Source organism: Gekko japonicus, unplaced genomic scaffold (assembly GCF_001447785.1).
Source record: "Gekko japonicus isolate JY-2015 unplaced genomic scaffold, Gekko_japonicus_V1.1 scaffold3004, whole genome shotgun sequence".
NCBI lineage: Eukaryota > Metazoa > Chordata > Lepidosauria > Squamata > Gekkonidae > Gekko > Gekko japonicus.
The window spans coordinates 80277-97599 of NW_015164752.1; the positions used below are offsets into that span (position 1 = coordinate 80277).

At 49.0% G+C, this 17323-nt stretch overlaps 1 protein-coding gene across 1 annotated transcript in view; it reads left to right on the plus strand.

Annotated features, from left to right (window-relative positions):
- Window positions 1-4504: 4504 nt before the first annotated feature.
- Window positions 4505-17323, plus strand: part of ASB6 (ankyrin repeat and SOCS box containing 6) — a 17351-nt gene continuing 4532 nt past the window's right edge. The window contains exons 1-4 of the mRNA XM_015409658.1: window positions 4505-4569; window positions 12365-12555; window positions 13506-13687; window positions 17181-17287. Of these exons, the coding sequence (XP_015265144.1) occupies window positions 12419-12555; window positions 13506-13687; window positions 17181-17287 (426 nt within the window). The 5' untranslated portion in view covers window positions 4505-4569; window positions 12365-12418. The remainder of the gene's footprint in view (window positions 4570-12364; window positions 12556-13505; window positions 13688-17180; window positions 17288-17323) is intronic.

Genomic DNA, 17323 nt, shown 5'->3' on the forward strand with positions numbered 1-17323 from the left:
CCCCCCCCCAAGGTCCTTTATAAATTATAAATGATCAGGTGATCCATTCACGGATCACCCAATATCTCATGTAATTTGACCATGTGGCTACTTCGATCGTGAGGCAGACGTAAGTCACCTCAGGTATTTTTTTGTGTGGCTGGCCTTTATCTCATCCTGCCCACCTGCCACCTAAACCACCTCTTGCTTGGGATGTGGAGCAGTTAATCTTCCTTTTCTTCTCCCCCTCCCCGGTGCGCTTTAAAAACAGTGTGGCAACCTGCACATGCGCTATAGAGCTCCCCGAACCCTCTGGAGCTTCCTTCCTCTCCTGAGAGCTGGCCTGTCCTTTAGGGTTGTCTAAGCAACCATAGTAACTGGCAAAGTCACCAGCAGTGCTCCCTCTAAGCTGTGGAGTCTTCTGAGCAGAAATTCTACTTTGTGAGCTACTGCTACTGGTAGTGAGCATGTGTCTGCAAACGGTGCCCGAGCAGTGGGGGCAGGGATGCCACGGTGAGACCTCCATTTGGGGCTCTGACCAAGGCAGCGTACTGGGGTTTTCCACATTCTCATTTTCTGCACTGGTGTGTTCCTGTGGCTTCATTCCCCCCCCCCGTTCCAGATGCGTTTTGCTCCCTGTAATGGTCAGTTTGATATTATATTGCTTCCCTTGCTCGAAAGCCAGTCGAGTCCGACTCTAGGGTTGCGGTGCTCATCACCGTTTCAAAGCCGAAGAGCCAGCGCTGTCCGAAGACGTTTCCGTGGTCATGTGGCCGACATGACTAAACACCAAGGCGCACGGAACGCTGTTCCCTTCCCACCGAAGCGGTACCTATTTATCTACTTGCAATGTCTTGCTTTCGAACTGCTAAGTTGGCAGGAGCTGGAACAAGAGACGGGAGCTCACTCCGTCATGCGGCACACTCAGGTCTCGAACTGCTGAACTGCCGACCTTCCACAGCCTGCAGTTCAGCGTCTTAACCACTTGAGCCACCGCAGCTCATTGTAATATTGCTTTACATCCGGCCTAAAAACCTGCTGTTTAAATCTGCAGGGAGACGTGCCGGACATAAAGGAATGTAATATCAAATCGACCGCTATAGAGAGCAAAGCATGTGTGGAGCAGGGAGAGAAATCCTGAAGCCACAGGCACACACAAGCCAGGAAAATGAGGTGGAGAACTGGCAATATTTGTCCTGAGAAGAGAACTCGAGCAAACACCTGGCAAGCAGGATGCTTCCGTCCTCAGCTTTGGGGAGCCAGTGCCGGGGGGCACCCCCAGTGCAGCTGGGAGGCAAGGCTTGGCCAGCAAAATTCGCAAACCATTTGCATAAAATGCAAATTAGGCTGTCTGGATTTGGGGAGTCTCGGTTGTACGCATTATAAATAAATATTTTTAAGAGCACCTTGAAATCCCTTTGCATTCAGACTGGAGCCCTTGCAGAATTTAGGAGAATGCAGGCCTGGAATTAGGTGGGGCAAATGGGGGCCTGGAAGAGGAAGGGTAATAAAGTCAACGGGAACTAGAAGAGATGTATTATAAATTGCAAACAGATGGCACGCCATAATAAAGGAGGTCTTTTAAAAAAACAAATAGAGGAAATGTCAAAGGGCAGATTAATTTCTGAAGATAAGAGTCCAAACTGTTAAGCTGAATGGGGTATAAAACTTCTTTTTTATTGGCACTCCCCAAAGGTAAGCAGCCACGTTCTCAATCATTTCTGTCTCCAGTAAAAGCATGCCAGTTTCCAGGCTTTGGTGGAAATCATCGTCTGGGGTCATGCGGGCTGCTGGGGACTCTCCTGATTTTCTAGTCTCTTCCTGTCCCTGGCAAAACAGCCTCTGTTCCATTTATATATGTATTTTAAAAAGGTAAAGGTTCCCTTGCTCGAAAGCCAGTCGAGTCCGACTCTAGGGTTGCGGTGCTCATCTCCGTTTCAAAGCCGAAGAGCCAGTGCTGTCTGAAGACGTTTCCGTGGTCATGTGGCCACTAACACCAAGACGTACGGAACGCTGTCACCTTCCCACCGAAGTGGTACCTATTTATCTACTTGCAATTTCTTGCTTTCAAACTGCTAGGTTGGCAGGAGCTGGAACGAGAGACGGGAGCTCACTCTCCCGTCATGCGGCACACTCGGGTCTCGAACTGCTGAACTACCAACCTTCCACAGCCTGCAGTTCAGCGTCTTAACCACTTGAGCCACCGCAGCAAACTGTACACACAGCAATCTGTACACAGTAGTACAGCCCACAGCCCTGGAGGTTTTATCCAAGGAACTTTGCGACGCCTTCTGTACTGTGGGTAGGATCCGATTCTGTAATTTTGCATCGTTTAATGTGTCATGTTAACACTTCAGCCCTGTTTCGGTTCTGTTTTTAGACTTCTTGGTGCTACCCTATTGCCTGTGCAGAAAAGGCCCCTTGAATAATTCAGTTTTGCATAGAGCAGATTTCCTCAGAGGAATCTGAAGAAGTGCGGCTGCACACGAAAGCTCAGGCCTTGAATAAACCTTTGTTGGTCCTCAAGGTGCCCCCACTGGACTCAAACTTTGTTCTGCTGCTTCAGACCGACACAGCTGCTCCACCTGGATCAGTTCTGCATAGTTTGGGGAAAGCCAGGAGAGGAGGAGCTTTCCTGACCTCCTCGGGCAGGCCATACTGCAAGGTGGGGCCACCACAGAGAAGGCCACACGTCCCGGCAGTTCTCAGCGTTGCCCTCTTGCAGGTTGGCACCCGCAGGAGGCCCTGCTTGGATGAGCGGAACTGTCACAGCAGAGTGCAGGGGGAGAGACCGTCTTGCAGATACAAGGGTCCAAGGCCAGGAGGGACTTTGTCGGTCATAGCCAGTACTTTAAATTGAGCCTGGCAACTGCTGTCACAGCAGAGTGCGGGGGGAGAGACCGTCTTGCAGGGACTTTGTCGGTCACAGCCAGTACTTTAAATTGAGCCTGGCAACTGAAGGGCAGCCAGGGAAGTGATTGCAGAATGGGAGTAAGATGCATGCTCCGTTTTCAACTTTAGGGAGGTACTTTTCAAAACTAGTGTGAACTGCAAGAGTCATTTGTCCAAACGGAGGGCTGCTTCGTCTCTGAACAGGACGTTTCATCTATTGCAGGGCTCTGGGCGATGTACAGTATCCATAAAAACATAAAAAATTAAAAACCGTTAATAACACACTTCAGAAAAAGATCAGATGGAAAATGGTCTCGTGCCGGCTGAAGTTAGGGCAGGTCAATATATATTAATAAACGGCAGGAAAGAGAACTGATCCCATACATATATAACCTTGGCCCAGTACCAGTTTGCTTATGACGCAGGACCAAGGCAGAGAGTCATCCCTAAATGGACGGTTCTATGTATTTGGCCATGCCCGCTAATCTGGGGTCAACTGCGCTTCTGCAACTCTGCAACACTGCTGCAGTTTAGGCAAAGAGCTGGCTGTTATATCCTGCTTTCCCCTGCCTTAAGGAGCCTTCTCTATCTTAAAGAGGGCTTGTGCCGAAGGTTCAGCAAATGCTGGTGAAGGATCCCAGCATAGCCAGAAAGAAGCCATGTTTTACCCACAGTGCACTGTACCTTTGTGTGGAACCTGATGCTAAAATCATCTCTCTGCCTCACACACCGGGGATTTCACTCATGCTCAAGGAACGATTAAACCAGGGTTACCATATTTTGAAAAGCAAAAAAAAAGCACATCTTTCCCGACTGACTACTTCAAACAAGTGATCGCTATGACAAATCTCATTTTAAATACTCCTACTATTCAAGCTGTAATAATGGCCACTAACCAGGAATATTCCTAACCTTCCAGCCCAAAAAGAGGGCCATTTTCTCCAGTTTTTTAAAAAGAGCCTAATAAAAGAGGATGTACACCAAAAAAGAGGACATCTGGTAACCCTAATTTAATATAACTTTTTCCTTAGTATGTTTAAAGCATCTAAAGATAGGGTGAGCGCACTGAGTACCATCAGTGTCCCCTCTAAGCTGAGTTAGTGTGAGCTAGCTCACAGTTTTTTAGCCTCCGGCTCACATATTCTTGTGTTAGCTCAGGAAGGATGACTACAGAGCAAACTAATGTATGCAGTAGCCAAATCACTTGCTCACATCTTTAATGCCAGGAGCTCACAAAGTACAATTTTTACTCACAAGACTCCACAGCTTAGGGGGAGCATTGAGTACCAACCTAGTCATTTTTTGAAATATTTTTGAATATTTGATTTTGTCTCTGTGAGACTCTCTTAGCAGATATTTGATGCTCCAGCTTACTAACGTTTGGGTCCTAACCTCTGTTTATCGTTAACTCTTGTCTACCGACCAGACCCTGATGTTCCTGATGTTTAATTTTATTTTAAAAATGGTTTTCCCTTGGACCAGCCTGCCCCCTGCAGGCGGATGGGCGGAAGCGCTCTCTGCCGCAGCCAAAGAAAGGACTCCTCCAGCCTGCAGAGGGCTCTTGCGGAGAGAGGAAGCCGATGTGCATGTTTGCATTTTTTGTTTTCCTGCAAATTTGAACGTTGCGGGTGACTGCGGCGTTGCCCTTCCGCTTCCTGCATTCTGCCAGGAGCGACCCAATGCGTTAAGGGGGAAAAGGTGAGCCGGGGAGAAGGGGGGGGGGGTCGGGATAGCTGCAGAGGCTCTGTCTGGCTTTTTTAGCAAAACGGAGGGAAGGATGTGCTTGACTGGTGGCTGAAAACGGCCGTGCGTGGGTTTGGGTCACCGATCTGGAAAGCGCCCGCTTCGAATTGGCATGCCGAGAAGCCATTGCATTAAGGGAGGCGACTCCGCTTGCCAAAGCGTTAGGTGTAGTGATATTGTTCGATTTTATATAAGGCGTTGGTGGGATCAAACCGTTTGGACGAGCTCTCGGTCATCCTTCCAACAGCCTTACCAGGTAGGCCTCTGCGAGTCTTCCCCGTTGGCCTTATAAAGAGCAGCGGTTGGCCTTATAAAGAGCAATTATTTTTTTAAACGATCGTTCCTGTAGAACAGCACTCTGTATCGTACCGCTTGTGAGAGTCTTGATGATTTTGTGCCTCCCTTCCATGATACGCATCCTATACAAAAATGGCCCCCATTCCCGCTTTGGGGAGTCGGGGAGATAAATGCAGAAAATATTCATCTAAGAATGGAAAAGGAAAGGATTGAACCGGGGGAGGGAGAGAAGAAGACAGATGCTTTGGAAGGCAGGGTAAGGGGGGGGGGGTTGCTGCCACCGGAAGAGATCAAAGTTTTAATGTAAAAGCAAGTTATGTAAAAGCAAGTTATGTAATGTAAAAGCAAGTTTTGATGTAAAAGCTATTTCTAGGAGTGCCTTTTTCATTTACATTACACTTTTAATTTAGCAGAGCGATTTTGCCAATCTAGCTCTGCTAACTAATGCATGCATCTGGGTTGGACTACATGCTGGGGGGGGGCGCTACCCTTGAAGACTGTTTGGAATCTTCAGTTGGTACAAAATATGGCAAGCCAACTGTTTATTGTCTAGGCATACAGAGTGTATAACAGATATGCTTCTTTGTCTCTGCTGGTTACCTACTGGCTTCTGAGCCCAGTTCAGAGTGCTGGTTCTTTCTCGCCCTTTTTGGCCAGGGGCCCCAATGACCGTTGGACCAGGCCTCCCAAACAGACTCTTGTGCACCAGTTGCACTCTTCAGACAAACTTCTCACTGTCTTGTTAACTCTGTCTGCCGTGTCTCAGCCTGGGAAAGGATTAGGTGAGAGGGGAAGAGAGAACAGGATGACGGGATCTGGAGCGATGGTCTGGGGAACGTGATGTTTTTTTCCTTTGTACTATGCTTGCTTGAATTCCACTGAGTGACTTGGACTGGCTAGTCCAGTGCTTGAGGTCTGGAGGGAAAGCTAACTGATTGAAGGCACACAAGGCGTGCACTGAATTAGAACAGAACTCGGAGAATTTTTTCTCCCTCTGCCAAAATAGTTGAAATCAGGGGCATCCAATGAAACTGATGGACAGTGAACTTAGGACAGACGAAAGAACATACTTCTTTGCACAGGGTAACTTGTGGAACTCACTGCCTCAGGATGCAGTGATGTTTGTTAACTTAGTTTTTAAAAAGTGATAGGACTAATCAGGGGTCATTTCATAGAAAAAGAGGTGCATGAACTCATTAGCATAACTCATTAGCACAACTTATTTGCATATGCCACACACCCTGTCAGAAGGCAACATCCACCGCTCAGGCTCCACTGGACTGTTTTGGATTGCTAGCTATTGGGGGGGGGACACACGTGCAGATCTGTCCTCACAGAGGAGGGAGAGCTTGTACCTGAATAAAACTTGGTCTTAAAGGTGCCACTGGTCTGTTTTGGACCAGGGGGCCGGGGAGGGGGGCTCTGCAACTTATCTGGCTGCTTCTTGTTCTGACTGAGGGCTGCTGGGAGCAGGGGGCGGGGCTTGTTGCATATGCCCACCCCTTGGGCTCTTTACTGTCGGAGCTCCACTCCTGTGCACTCCTCCAGGAAATGACCCCGGGGACTAATTCACGGAACACTGGCCAGTCAATGGCTAGGAGGGCTAAATGAAACCTCCGTGTTCTGAGGCAGTGTACCTCTGAATACCACTTACTTGAGAACCATGAGAGGTTTCTTTGACTTCTGTACCCCTGCATGTGAGCCTTTGAAGGACATCTGGTTAGCCATTGCGTAAAACAAGGTACTGAATTTGTCTGATTCTGCAGGGTTGTTCTGATGGGAATAAATGGAGCTGTGCAATCCCGTACAATGCAGAGGCAGACCGGAATTACTTAGGCCAACTGGAACAAGGGATGGCCAAGCCAGAGAATGATACAGAGTTGCAGCGGGCAGCCTCTTCTGCAAGACTGTTCTTGTGTATGAGGAATGATGGGCCTAGGGAAGAACCTGTTTCCTCTTTTCTTGAGCGTTGACCATTTGGACTGGTCAACATAAAATGGCCCATTGACCCACTAAATATGGGACATGTATTTTTAAAGCGCTCACTTGATTAGAACAGTGAAAAAAAGAGATACTTGAATCAGCGGCCAGTTGGATACGTGTGCTAATGACAGAAACAAATTAACTGTTATTGTGGAACCATGAAAATAACTTTCTTTGAAAAAAAATGGAAGGAACAATTATAATGTTTAATAACGTTAACTAACATTTCTGTAACGCAAATGGTTCGTTGAATGGTTCTTTTTCTTGCCTTTTATCTTGGATCAACAGGGGCAGCCTCCAGTGTAAAAAACCCGAACAAATAAAATTACAGTGGAAATAAAGCAAAGTAACAGTAACTATTAAAATTGAAAACCAGCTTTTAAAAAGGCATTTATGCTAAATGGGTAGCAGGTCAGATTGTTCCAGTAAACAGAAGCTTTGCCTCATCTGCTTCAGGGCGAGAGAGGCAGCATGGCATAGTGGCCGGGGTTGCAGAGTAGGAACCATTAAGACCTGGGTTCAGATCCCCACTGGGCCATGAAGCTTATTGCTCAGGCTAACCTACCTTGCAGGGTTGTTGTGAGGATAAAATGGAAGAGAGGAGAACCTCTCTGGATCAGAATCTGCTGAGATCCTTGGGAGGATAGAAATGCAACAGAGGGACAGCAGGCAGCTCAGCCTCCTACCTGTGCTAACAAATGATGCCAGGATTATAAAGGAAGAAAGGACTTCTTAAAACATTTTTCTTGAACCATGAGGGAATAATAATTTGTCCCGTCAGTCATCTGGTACAGGAATTTTGCTGTACATTTTGGTGTGGGCAAGGCAAAAGTTCAGACTGTACATTACTTGTCAGGAACCAGATTTCTGCAGGTGCTACCCTGCGAATGGGGAAAATCAACAACTGCCCAAATTTGCGTTTTCTTGGTTGCGGTTCCCACCTTATGAAATGGCAGGCCTCAGGATGTCGGGAAGGCTCCTGCTTTCTCAGCTTTCCTCAAACGATGCAAAACTAAATAATTCAAAGGAAGAAGAAGAAGAAGAGATTGGATTTATACCCCGCCCTTCACTACCCAAAGGTGTCTCAGAGCGGCTCACAAACTCCTTTCCCTTCCCCTCCCCCACAACAGACACCCTGTGAGGTGGGTGGGGCTGAGAGAACTCTGACACAAACTGCTCTTTTCCAAGGACAGCTGTGCCAGAGCTTGTGACTGACCCAAGGTCACATCAGCAGGTGCAAGTGGAGGAGTGGGGAATCAAACCCGGTTCTCCCAGATTAGAGTCCGCACACTTAACCACTACACCAAACTGGTTCAAGTCCAGTGACACCTTTAAGACCAAAAAGCTTTGGTGTGCATGCACACTTCTTCAGATACACTGAAATGAAAGTTGCCAGTCCATACATATAGGTAAGAGGGTGAGCAGCAAATTAGCATACAGCATAATAAAGCTGTTTAACAGATGCAAGGACCAAACTGGGATAAAAAGCTTAGTTTATACGGTCACCGTTTGTTTGGTAGATCAAGACAGGTAGCCGTGTTAGTCTGTCTGTAGCAGGAGACAAGAGCAAGAGTCCAGAAGCAGCTTCAGGACTAACATAATTCATGGCAGGGGAGGAGTTTTTGTGAGTCACTGCTCACGTCTTAGATACCCGATATCTGAAGAAGTGTGCCGTGACTCACGAAAGCTCCTATCCTGCCACAAATTCTGTTAGTCTTTATGGCGTTACTGGACTCTTGCTCTTTTCTATCATTTGTCTGGGTTTAATGTTTTCCCCTGGAATTAAACCCAGACAAATGGGCAACATATAAACAAAGCTTCCAGTTTGGTCCTTGCATCAAACACCTTGAAGAAGAAGAGAAGAGGTTGGATTTATACCCCGCCCTTCACTTGGAGTCTCAGAGCGGCTTACAAACTCCTTTCCCTTCCCCTCCCCACAACAGACACCCTGTGAGGGAGGTGGGGCTGAGAGAGCTCTGAGAGAAACTGCTCTTTTTCAGGAACAGCTCTGACAGAACTTTGGCTTGCCCAAGGTCATCCAGCAGGTGCAAGTGGAGGAGTGGGGAATCAAACCCGGTTCTCCCAGATTAGAGTCCACGCACTTAGCCACTACACCAAATTGGCTCTCCTGCTTGATTATGCTGTATGCTAATTTGCTGCTCATCCTCTATATGTGTGGACTGGTAACTTCCATTTCAATGTATCTGAAGAAGTGTGCATGCACACAAACGCTTATACCATGAATAAAACCTTTGTTGGTCTCAAAGGTGTCACTGGACTCAAACTTCACACTGCTGCTTCAGACCAACATGGCTACCCACCTGAATCTAAATAATTCAGGAGGGCTTTTCAACGCAGGGAGTGAGGTTGCATTGTACAAAATGGTTTTTAAAAGTTACTTGGATAACTCTGATCTGTACAGTGGTCTATACTGCTGTGTATAGTTTGCGGTAGGTAGGATCCTCTTATGAAATTCTGCATCGTTTAATGTGTCGGATTAGTACCCGTGCTTGCTTCAATCCTGCTGTTTTTGTTTCTGATTGGTTCCAGACTTCTGCAATCCTAACCCTATTGCATTCTTTATCGAATGTCCTATCCTGTTGGTTGTCCTGACTCCTTCGGTGTAATCCGCCTTGAGACCCAGTAAGAAAGGCAGACTATAAATAGCGTCAGTAGAATAAAAGTAAATATATTTTTTCAATTGGCCTGTGTATAAAAAGTACCATTCACTCTGCAAGTGCTCCTTTCAAAATAAAATTAAGAACCTGGTGTGGTGTGGTATAGCCATACAGGGCTTTTTGCTTTGATCTTCAGTACTTCGGAGTGTTTTTGTTGTTCAGTCGCACAGTCGGGTCCAACTCTTTGCGACCCCATGGACCACATCACGCCAGGCCCTCCTGTCTTCCGTCGTGCTCCGGAGTTTGCTCAATTTCATGTTCCTTGCCTCGATAACACTGTCTAACCATCTCATCCTTTGCCGTCCTTGTCTTCTTTGACCTTCAGTCTTTCCCAGCATCAGGGTCTTCTCCAGTGAGGGCTCCCTTCTCATTTGGGGGCCAGAGTACAGTACAGAGTAGAAATATTCCTCGCAGTACAGAGTAGAAATATTTCGTACAAGCCATGCAGGGTTTGCCTTAACTGAGATCTAAAGCCGCTGGCTGCCTGTGTGGCTGTGGAAATACAGAGCCACCCTGCCCTGCAGATAGGCGCAGGCGGCCTTCTTGATAAGGGGCAGGGAGGACAAGGCCGGGGGGAAGGGGTGTTCCTCTTTGGTTCTTGCCTTTCCAGACTGAAGCGCCACCAACCTTGGCAGTGTGGATCAGAATTTGGTGACCAGTTAGTGGCAAACATAAGTGCAGCTGCTGTGACTTCCAAGAAATTGCAATATGTGCTTATGTTTTCTGGAAAAGCAACTAATTTCTTTACAGCTTGGGACTTTTCCCAGCATGACCTGACACATGCCCAACTGGTAAAAAAGAGTGGGATTTGGTCGCTGGCCAAACAGTCCTGGCAGATTATGAGGCTTAGTGCTAGATATCGGAAATGATTTAGTCCAAAAGTCCGCATGGTCAAAGCAACGGTATTCCCAGTAGTCATGTATGGCTGCGAGAGTTGGACTATAAGGAAGGCCGAGCGCCGAAGAATAGATTCTTTTGAACTATGGTGCTGGAGAAGACTCTTGAGAGTCCCTTGGACTGCAAGAAGATCAAATCAGTCAATCCTCAAAGAAATCAACCCTGACTGTTCCCTGGAAGGCCAGATAATGAAACTGAAGCTCAAATACTTTGGCCACCCAATGAGAAGGGAGCACTCACTGGAGAAGACCCTGATGCTGGGAAAGATTGAAGGTCAAAGAAGACGGGGACGGCAAAGGATGAGATGGTTGGACAGTGTCATCGACGCAACGAACATGAAATTGAGCCAACTTCAGAGTACGACGGAAGACCGGAGGGCCTGGCGTGATCTGGTCCATGGGGTCGCGAAGAGTCGGACTCGACTGTGCGACTGAACAACAACAAGTGTGCCTCTGGAAGAAAGGTAGTCCCCTCATGTCTCTGCATAACTTCTGTCATTAGGAGAGCTGTAAATTATAGTAAAGATGGAGGAGGACTCTCTTTCTCTCTCTCTCTCCATGCTTCTTTCAAGAAAGATCTTCCATATGGTGATTCTTAGACTTATTATGGTTGGTTCATATTGTAAATGTCTTTTTTTCTTTGTATTTTTCATATGCGCGCGTGTGTGTGTTTGCGCGCACCTAGAAGTCATGGCGGCCTCTGGTGACTGACCCCTACTGGGAGCCTGGGGGGATATTCAGAGAGGTGGCTGAATAAAGCCTGCCCCCACCTCCTGCCTCTGGTATTCCAAGGAGGTCTCCCATCCAAGTCCTTGCCAGAGTCGACCCTGCTCAGCTTCCGAGATCTGAGGAGATCGGGCTGGCCTGGCCGATCCAGCTTTTGATTGTTTTCTTTAGCTCTGTTGTGTTCTGTCACTTGCTTCGAACAGAATCCCCCCCAAGAAACGGTATACAAATACTTCAGGTAAAAGAAATGTGGACTTTTGCTGGCAAAGGATGGAAATGAAAGCAAAAAAACCCCCATCTTTGAGAGAAGATATTGGCGAGCCTTGAGATTTCCCAGTCAATGTTAGAATTTGCCGAGCATTCACCACTGGCCTCTTCAGGTGTAACAGGAAAGGCATCAGCATTCAGGTCATCTGGCACCAGCTGCCTTCAGCTGTCACAGTCAGGACAACCTATGACGAAGCCGCAGTCGGGCATGAATGCAGCTGGTTGCCCACTCTGCCCCTCCCAAGGACCTCTATCTGATCCAGCTGCGTCTCGCCTGGACATCCAGACGCACGGGGACTCTAAACCCAGGATTAAACTGTCCCAGTCTAGGGGGAGTAAACCAGCTCCGTTCCCCAGGCACCCACATTTGGAGGTCGCAGTGCGTTGAGAGCCAGTTTGGTGTAGTGGTTTGGAGCGCAGACTCTAATCTGGGAGAACTGGGTTTGATTCCCCACTCCTTCCGCATGCAGCTGCTGGTGTGACCTTGGGTCAGTCACTAGTTATTTCAGAGCTGTTCTCTCACGGGCAGTTCTCGAGAGAGCTCTCTCATCCCCCCCCCCACGTCACAGGGTGTCTGCTGTGGGGAGGGGAAGGGAAAGGAGTCTGTAAGCCGCTCTGAGACTCCTTTGGGTATCGAAGGGCGGGGTATAAATGCAGTCTCTCTTCTCTTAAGAGTTTGATCAGATCAGGAAGTTTTCAGTCACGCTCCAGGAGAAGAGTGCAGGGAGTATTCCAGCAAGGCTGCAAGCTACGTTTGTGCCCAGTCTCAGTTTCTTCCCACCTTATCTTGGTGTCCGAACACTTCCACGCTAACGTACATATTTTGAATATACAGGTGTGAACAAATTGCGCACCATTGCCATTTCAAACCCGTTATTTAGAGACGATTGTTTTGATTTTTAGATACGCCCAGGAGGGAATTGTCTGCTTTGCTGAGAGACCAGCAGTTGTTTCTGGATGACCTTCGACCAGGAGGGAACAATGCCCTTTCTGCACGGCTTCCGTAGGATCATCTTTGAGTACCAGCCGTTCGTAGACGAGATCTTGGGCTGCCTGGGGTTGCAGGATCCTGAACGGCAAGAAACCCTCGAGAGGTAATGGGCTTGAAAGGTCAATTGATACTCATTGCATTTGGGTGCTGGTCTTCCTACAAGGTGTTTAGAAGCATGTAAGAGGACAGTTCCTGCGGTCTGTTGACCTGGAGGACCACAGGTTGCGCCAACCAGTCCTGGGGGTGCCTGCAATGCTGCAGGGTCTGCTTGGCTCAGACGCAGGCTACGGTGACTATGGAAAAGAGCGTAGGCTCGCCCAAGAGACAACTTGGCATTTGGTAGCATTCATTACCATGTGGGCAGCTGGCCAGCGACCTCATATGTGCTCAAACTGTAATGATCTGCTGAGCTTGATGGGAATTGTAGTTCTCTCGGTCTTCGGGTTAAAACTACAATCCCCATCGACCCCAGCAGGAAGTGGTGCTGAGGAAGAGTGGTAAGTGTCATTTATTGGAAAGAGAAATCCTGGTGGGAGCCATTCTCCAAATAAAAGTGCCAGCCCAGCTTGGGGGGCGGGGTTCCAAACTGGCATTGCAAGATGTCGTGACATCGCTTTCGCTCAGGAACCCTGTTGCAGCAACGCTCCAGAATTCCCCCTGATTTCTATGGTAAAAACCATAGAGATTGGGGAAGTTCCTAGAGCATTGCTGCAGCGTGGTGATGTGGTGTCCATGTTCTGGCTGGAAGTGATGTCGCAGTGTTGTGGGAATGGGAAGTGCCAGTGGGGCAAACGGTAACTCTACCTCCCTAGTGGGTGACTTCTCCCCACGTGTGTATGGGTGGATGCATGTGTGCACAGTTTACAGCGTGTGTGTGTTGGACAGGGATGCTTGCAAAAAATGTGGGAGATGTGAGTGGTTTGCAGGTGAGCGGTGGTCCTTCCACCCTTCACCAGTCTGGGGGAAACTGCTTAGCCGTGCCATTCGGGTTCTGCGATTCCCCCCAATGCGTTGGCCACCTTTACCTTCCGTGGTCCTTCTGTCTTTCCCAAGTCCCGGCGACGTGGCGGAAGATGACGGCCGACTGCTGGTCCTCCAGGAGCTTCTGGAGAGAGAGGCCCATTCCCCGTTCTACCAGGAAGGAGTGAGCTACGCTCTGCTGAAAGTGGCCGAGCTCGGGCTGACTCACGCTGCCGAAACCCTCTTACACAACGGGGCAGACATCGTCTTTGAAGGTAGGAGGAGAGGGGGCGTGGCTCAGTGGTAAAGCATCGGCTTGGCATGCAGAAGGTCCCAGGTTCAATCCCCGGGATCTCCAGTTAAACGATTTGGCAATAGGTGATGTGAAAGACCTCTGCCTGAGACCCTGGAGAGCTGCTGCCAGACTGAGTAGACCAGACTGACTTTGATGGACCGGGGGTCTGGTTCAGTATAAGGCTGTGGTCACACAGCAAGCTTACCGCGATTTGTTCCTGCTGTATATTTGATCGGGGGTATTTTGTGGGTTGGGATGATGACACATCCCTCCTCGAACCGCTTGCATCACGTGATGAGGCTCCAGGCACCGTCCAGATAGCCACGTTGCCCAAGCAGCGGCACAGCACAATTTTTGTAATTTTTTTCACTGCGCATACACATATGTGCATGGCCAGATCACTGCTCCCGTTTGGATGCGTTGTACTCCCTTTTTTTGCAGTGTTTTTTCCCTGAACAGCGAACAGAATGAACCACTGACGTACTACCAAACGCTGGAGTCTATGTGCGCTTGAACTTTCATGCATTGAATATATTCAGCGCAGAATTGATCATGCACACAACGGCGAAAGCTGGGGAAAAATTTCAGCGCAAGAAGGACGTTCAGACAACCTAATCACATTCATAGCGAGAGATGGCTGTTCAGGTTGGCGAAATTGCAGATTCGCAGCGCAATTGGAAAGTACTTGATTTTTCCGGTGTCGGAAAAATCGCTAAAAAACCAGGAGGATTGTGGGGGTGAGTCCGCTTCAATACTGGAGACAGTTGTGGCCGTCTGATCAGCACTTTTAAATGCGACTGGGAACAGTGGTGAAACCTGATCTGAATGACCGTGTGACCACAGCCTAAGTCAGCTTCACATGTGTTCATGAGCTGCACTTCTGGGGTCCTCTGCTTTTCCCCCTAAATGATGACCAAAGGCTTTAGGGCAGGGGTTCCCAACCTCGTTGAGCCCCTTGGAAATCCTGATACAGGGTGGGGGGCAGAACCACAGAATGGCTGCCGCAAGCGGTGCAGCCACGTGCCCAGAGGAAACCCAAATGCAGGCAAGAGGAGGGGTATTTTTTAAAAAAAATGCTAGGAAAGCAGAGTGAAAGGGAATAAAATGAACCCTGTGTGGTGACCGCTGCCGCTGAAGCAAGGTTCTTTTAGCATGACCAGCCAATGGAATGTCCAGCAGCGGCCAGTCAGAAGCCCTGCTCTGGGCAAAGCCCCACCTGGCTCCACTGGGTGGGCACCAGGAAAGGTGTCAGCGGGCACCACGTTAGGGAACCCTGCTTTAGGGTAACGTGGCATGGCATGTGGCCGCGGGGGGGGGGGGGGGACAAAAAAACCAAACCAGTCTGGGCATGGGAGACAACATCACTTACACCGTGACTTTCCTCCCCCTCGGCAGGACTAGGTTTGCTTGGAGTCTTGGTGGGCATCTCTGTGGACGGTGTGTGCCACCACGAGGGACAGTGTGTTGTGGTGGTTACAGTGTTGGACCACACCCGAGGAGCCCCCATCCCCCCCTCCATTTCTTTGTCCCCACCCCAAATCTTAAAAGTGTGACGACTGGGAAACTAGAGTTATCTATTTAGTAGGTCACTTTATTTATTTATATCCTGCCTTTCACCTCCAGTGGGGACCAATGCTCCCTCTAAGCTGTGGAGTCTTGTGAGCAAAAATTCTACTTTCTGAGCTACTGGCATTAAAGTTGTGAGCCAGTGACTTGGCTACTGCATAAATTAGCTTGCTCTGGAGCCCTCCTTCCTGAGCTAAGACAAAAATGTATGAGCCGGAGGCTAAACAACGATGAGCTACTCACAGTAACTCAGCTTAGAGGGAACGCTGGTGGGGACCCAGAGTGGTTTACAGCGTTCATCTCTTTTTTAGCCTCACAGCAATCCTGCGAGGTAGGTTAGGCGGAGACTGTGTGCCTGGCCCAAGGTCACCCAGCCAGCTTCCGTGGCACGAGCCAGGATTCGAACTTGGGCTTCCCAGACCCTAGTCCAACACTTCAACTACTACGCCATGCTGTCTCTCAGTTATGTGGTATCGACTGTTAAGTGAATGTGGGAGATCTGGTTTCTTTGCTCTCCCGTTCAGACATACCTTGGTGCGCAACTCTCTGTGCATTTTGCCACTCTCCTCTGGCCCTTGCTCTTTAAAGACAGCGTGCGTTTTGCCTCGCTTGGCACTCCGGAGTTTTGTGATGTCGCGCCGGAGTTCCCTGTAGACGGTCTCCATAGCAACATGGCCGCTCCTGGGCGAGGCAGGCTTGATGGCGCGCGTGAGGGCCTTGGACTGCCAGATGGGGAGGAACTGGGTAGAGTCTTTCCTCAATTGCTGGTTTCCCTATTGCAGGGGAGACGTGTCTAGTGGTAAGGGATCGGCTGTCTTTCCACATGCCTGGCAAAGTCCCTACGAATGAAAAACGCAACTCAGACACTCTGTATTGGGTTGATGGCCAAGCTCAAGAGGACGCTGGGAGATCTGTGGAGGGCGGGCTTTGTGGGTTCTTCCTCCCCCCCCTCCCCCAGAGCAGCCCCTGGAGAAAGAAACTCAGGATTGGGATCACAGTGAATGAAGAGAGGAGTTAACACAGCCCCTCCCCCCTATTTTTCCAACTTTGGCCGGCTGCCTCCCAGTTTGGAGTTTGCCCTGCAATACATAAAGGCATTGGGTACGGCCAGGAAGCTGAGTGGTGGGCTAGGACCCTGGGAGACTCAGGTTCGAATCCCCACTTCTGCCACGGAAGCTCGCTGGGTGACCTTAGGCCAGTCACACACTCTGAGCCTGGTCACCCCACAAGGTTGTTGTGGAGAAATGGGGGAAGGGGAGAGCAAGTCTCTAAGCCCCTTTGAATCCCAGTGGAGGAGAAAAGTGGGATATGAATACACACATGCAAATGCACAGACACCCAAGGCCCTAGCTAGGTGGAAAAGGTGTGTGGGGGGGAATGTTTGAAGCAAATAACAAAATAATAAAAACAAAGTTTGCACCAAAGTAGACATTTGCGAATCCAGGTCACAAATCCATGCTGTTTTCTTAGAAGCCCCCCACCCCGTCTGGCCAGGATCCATTCTCTGCAATGGAATGTCACACAGCAGCCTCTCAGATGGCTGAGCCTTTTGGTTTGCAATGACATCATCTTCTCCTTCTCCTGTCTGTACCCACGGACATCTGTATCTCCCCCCCCCCCCCCGTATAGCACTTCATGCATCTGACGAAGTGGGCTGTGTGACTCGTGAAAGACTGTGGTGCGGTATTTTTGTTTCTTTGTAAAGATGCTACCTTGCTGGGGTTGATCAGACCGAATATCTTTCTATTATTAGATCCAGCTTTTTGAGAGGACCGTTCTCTCTGGTGCCAGCTCCAGGGAGAGGCCTGGTATTAAGGGTATTGCTGAATTCTGCCTAAAACAGACTTTTTAATGCTTCCTCCCTCTCCCTCCCTCCCTCCCTCTCTCTCTCTCTCTCTCATTTTAAGATCCAGTCACGTATTACACAGCCCTGCATATTGCAGTGCTCCGGAACCAGCCGGACATGATGGAACTCCTGGTACAGAGAGGGGCGGACATTAATCGGCGGGACAGGGTAGGTTGCGTGCCAAGACTGGGGGCCCGGTGACTT